The following is a 3,136-nucleotide window of genomic DNA, read 5'->3' on the forward strand; positions in this document are numbered from 1 at the left end:
GCTACTTCTAGAACTAGAGAAGTAACTCGTATTCGAGCTCACGGGTGAGAGCGAATCAGACGCTGAACCAGATCTTGTACTGCTGATCCTCAGCGAGGGAGACTCAAGGTCACCAAGCGTAGATCCTTCACGGCTTGGAATGCCAATTTGAGCCTGCTATTCTGTGTCTTCACTATTGCTTTCCATAGTGCCTTCCGATTTGTGGCGGCTGACGTGTAAACCGGACTTGTCCCAGATGTTCTCTTCCGGGACCTAAAGATTATCCGTCAATTTCTTGCTCTAAACAATGCCAGGAAACTAATCCAGAACTTGCGGTCTCTCTTGTGGCATTAGATTCCGGGTACCGTTGTTGCAATTCTGGTTCGGACATTCTGGTGATGACGGGGCTGCATTTGACAGCATACTTCGGGGTTGAGGCTGTCGCTAAGCTGCTGCTTGATACAGGCAAGGTCGATGTTGACTCAAAGGACGAAGATGGTCGGACGCCGCTGTTATGGGCTGCTGCAAGCGGCCACGAGGCCGTCGTCAAGCTGCTGCTCAAGAAGGGCGCGGAAGTGGGGATAGAGAACAGAGGTGGATGGACTGCCTTACAACTAGCTGCACTCAACAGACATGAAGGGGTAGAACAGCTCTTGGTGATACATGGGTCATCTGAGCCAGAAGACTTTTATTGGCTTCAACAGCTGTTTTTGGTAGAATAATTTGTATTATATACATTTTATAACTTTAATAAAGAGGGGCTTGGGGCAGCTAGAGTTTATATATTGTACTTCAGATATTAAAATGCTACCATTGGGTGATTTTGAAGGTGTTGGATAAGTTAACCTAGAATATTCTAGAAGCTTCATTTTTACTCTTCTGGCCACCTGGTTATAATAACTTACTACTGTATAGTACTTATGCTTATTATAAAAACCGTTTGCTAAGGCTTACCTTTCTGGAAGTTTGTTAAAGATCTATATCCAGAATCCTTACGCTATACTAACTGATTTTAGCTAGCCAGATTCAAGACCCTTGCTTGACGGGGGGAAAGGAAATTTCTAAGTGCGCGTGGAGGCAAGCTGGTTTTGAGAGCGACATACAAGAAGCGGGGACGACGGGTCTAACCTGATTCGGGAGTATGCTGCGACGCTAATTATGCTGCGAGATCCGGCGATATGGGGGCTTGTAGAGGGGGCAGATATGGTAAGACGGTCTGACCTGACTTCGAAAACTTTATGCTACCATTGCGCTACTAATAGCGTGAAAATTCCTCTAAGTATAAAGTTTTTATTACCTAGCTGAGGTATTTGGAGGATTGCACTATATCTGGCCCGACATTTTTCACTATTAGCAAGCCACTTCCGGCTGAGAGAGTAATTAGGCTCAAGCAACCTGTTATACTATATAAATGTATCCTCTCCTGTCGAATATATTAGCATGATTAGTCAATGCAGTATAGCCACGAAGTCGGTCTCGTAGGGCTCAATGCCTGCATCTCAAGGGGTATGAATTCTAGCTTAGGCATATTCTCAATTATACGAATCTCTTCTAGAGAGTAGGTACTACGTATACTAGGTAAGTAAATCCCGCATAAAGTATCCACGCTAAACCGGTATAATATTAGCCACAATTATAAAGAGGCTTAGCATTATATCTTTAAGCGCATTACTTATGCTTGCTACGTCGGCGTTATAATTGGCCCAGCTATTATTAGTCTCAGTTTGATCATTAATCACCAGATTTGATACGGTTATGGGTCTTTTTTGGTATAGAGGACCAAAATCTTACTCGGTTACAGGGTTAGTCTTCCGTTAATATGACTGCTCTCGCTCGACCCAGTAGATCCCGGAATGCAAGGTTTTCTGCCTGTCTTATTTGCTGGTCCAGGGTAACCCTAGCTTAAAAATGGATTTTAATTATAAATTAAAAATTGAAGTTGAGTCCGAAATAAGTATCTGTATCAGAATTCTCCCTTTGCTGCTGCGGCCTACATCAGACGGCAATATGACAGGTGATTAAAGCCTGCCTGATAGTTTAGTATTTATAATCAAGTCAGCTCTAGCTGGGTTTGGAAGGATTATTCCAAATTGCATAAATAGCATGCGCTAATTGCAGGGTCGTGATCCTGCAATCTGCGTTAGAATTTGTCTTTATTTCCGCTTTAAGGGTCTTCGATGCTTTCATAATTACCCATAGTAACCGCGTCTGCATCGTCGGCCGACTATGGCAATCAAGTCAGCCCTCAGTAATTACCCACAGTGACCAGGTCTGCATTGTCGGCCGACTTTGGTAATCAGTTAGCAATTCTCATAATTATTAATATACCTCAGTCCAGCTTACTTACTATCAGGATTTAGCTCTCTTTACGAATATAAAATACTTGAAACCTGCTCTCAAAAATTTCGTTCTCCAGAGGAATAGATTAACTTACCTTTTGGTTACTACTTAGTTTTGATATCTCTATTTTACTTTCACAACATTCAAACTAAAATATTCTGCTGTACAAATATCCTCCAAACGTATGTATAAGATAAAAGTATAACCCTGCAAATCGTCTCTTGATAATATTAACTCAATCTTTTCTAACGTTAAAAGAAGGTCATTAAAATGCATTTCACAAAGCTCGTTGCTCTTCTCTCGGCGTCTTTTACTGTGCCCGCCCTGGCGCTCGAGGCGTTCGCGTATCCATGCACCAACTGTAAGTGCAACGGGGCTACTGTGGTCGATATTGGCCCCAACGAGCAGAGTGGTTGTGTGAATATCAACGTTGGCTTTGGTCCTGTTGCCATAGGGTTGAGTGGATCTTCCCTTGATAAGTGCACGCTTTTCGATTCAGGCGACTGTTCGGGTATAAACCAGGTTGTCGGCATTCACAGTGGTCAGACTTTTGGTTGCACTGGCAGTCAGATTGGGAGCTTTGGCTCTATTTCATGCGCGTCTGGCTAAGGAGCTTGTCTAAAGTGTTTTGATCTATTGGGATCGAACAAGGTATATGACTTGAATGGTCAAGATTAGGGATATTCTATAACAGTTGAGAAGTTATAAGATAGTTATATACCTTCCTTTAAATATATTATCTTATCCATTTGACCTGTGCTTAAATTATTAAAGATTAGAATATGACTTTATAAAACGGGGCGATAAATCCTTCCTT

General features: G+C 42.3%; 1 protein-coding gene across 1 annotated transcript; it reads left to right on the plus strand.

The window, feature by feature from the left end:
- Positions 1-2,589: 2,589 nt before the first annotated feature.
- Positions 2,590-2,928, plus strand: K444DRAFT_629071 (uncharacterized protein; the record flags this gene model as incomplete). Its single annotated transcript, XM_024883001.1, has 1 exon — positions 2,590-2,928. One exon carries the CDS (start codon positions 2,590-2,592, stop codon positions 2,926-2,928), a length of 339 nt encoding a protein of 112 aa, XP_024737971.1.
- Between the last annotated feature and the right edge of the window lie 208 nt (positions 2,929-3,136).

Source organism: Hyaloscypha bicolor (assembly GCF_002865645.1).
Source record: "Hyaloscypha bicolor E unplaced genomic scaffold K444scaffold_57, whole genome shotgun sequence".
NCBI classification, from domain to species: domain Eukaryota; kingdom Fungi; phylum Ascomycota; class Leotiomycetes; order Helotiales; family Hyaloscyphaceae; genus Hyaloscypha; species Hyaloscypha bicolor.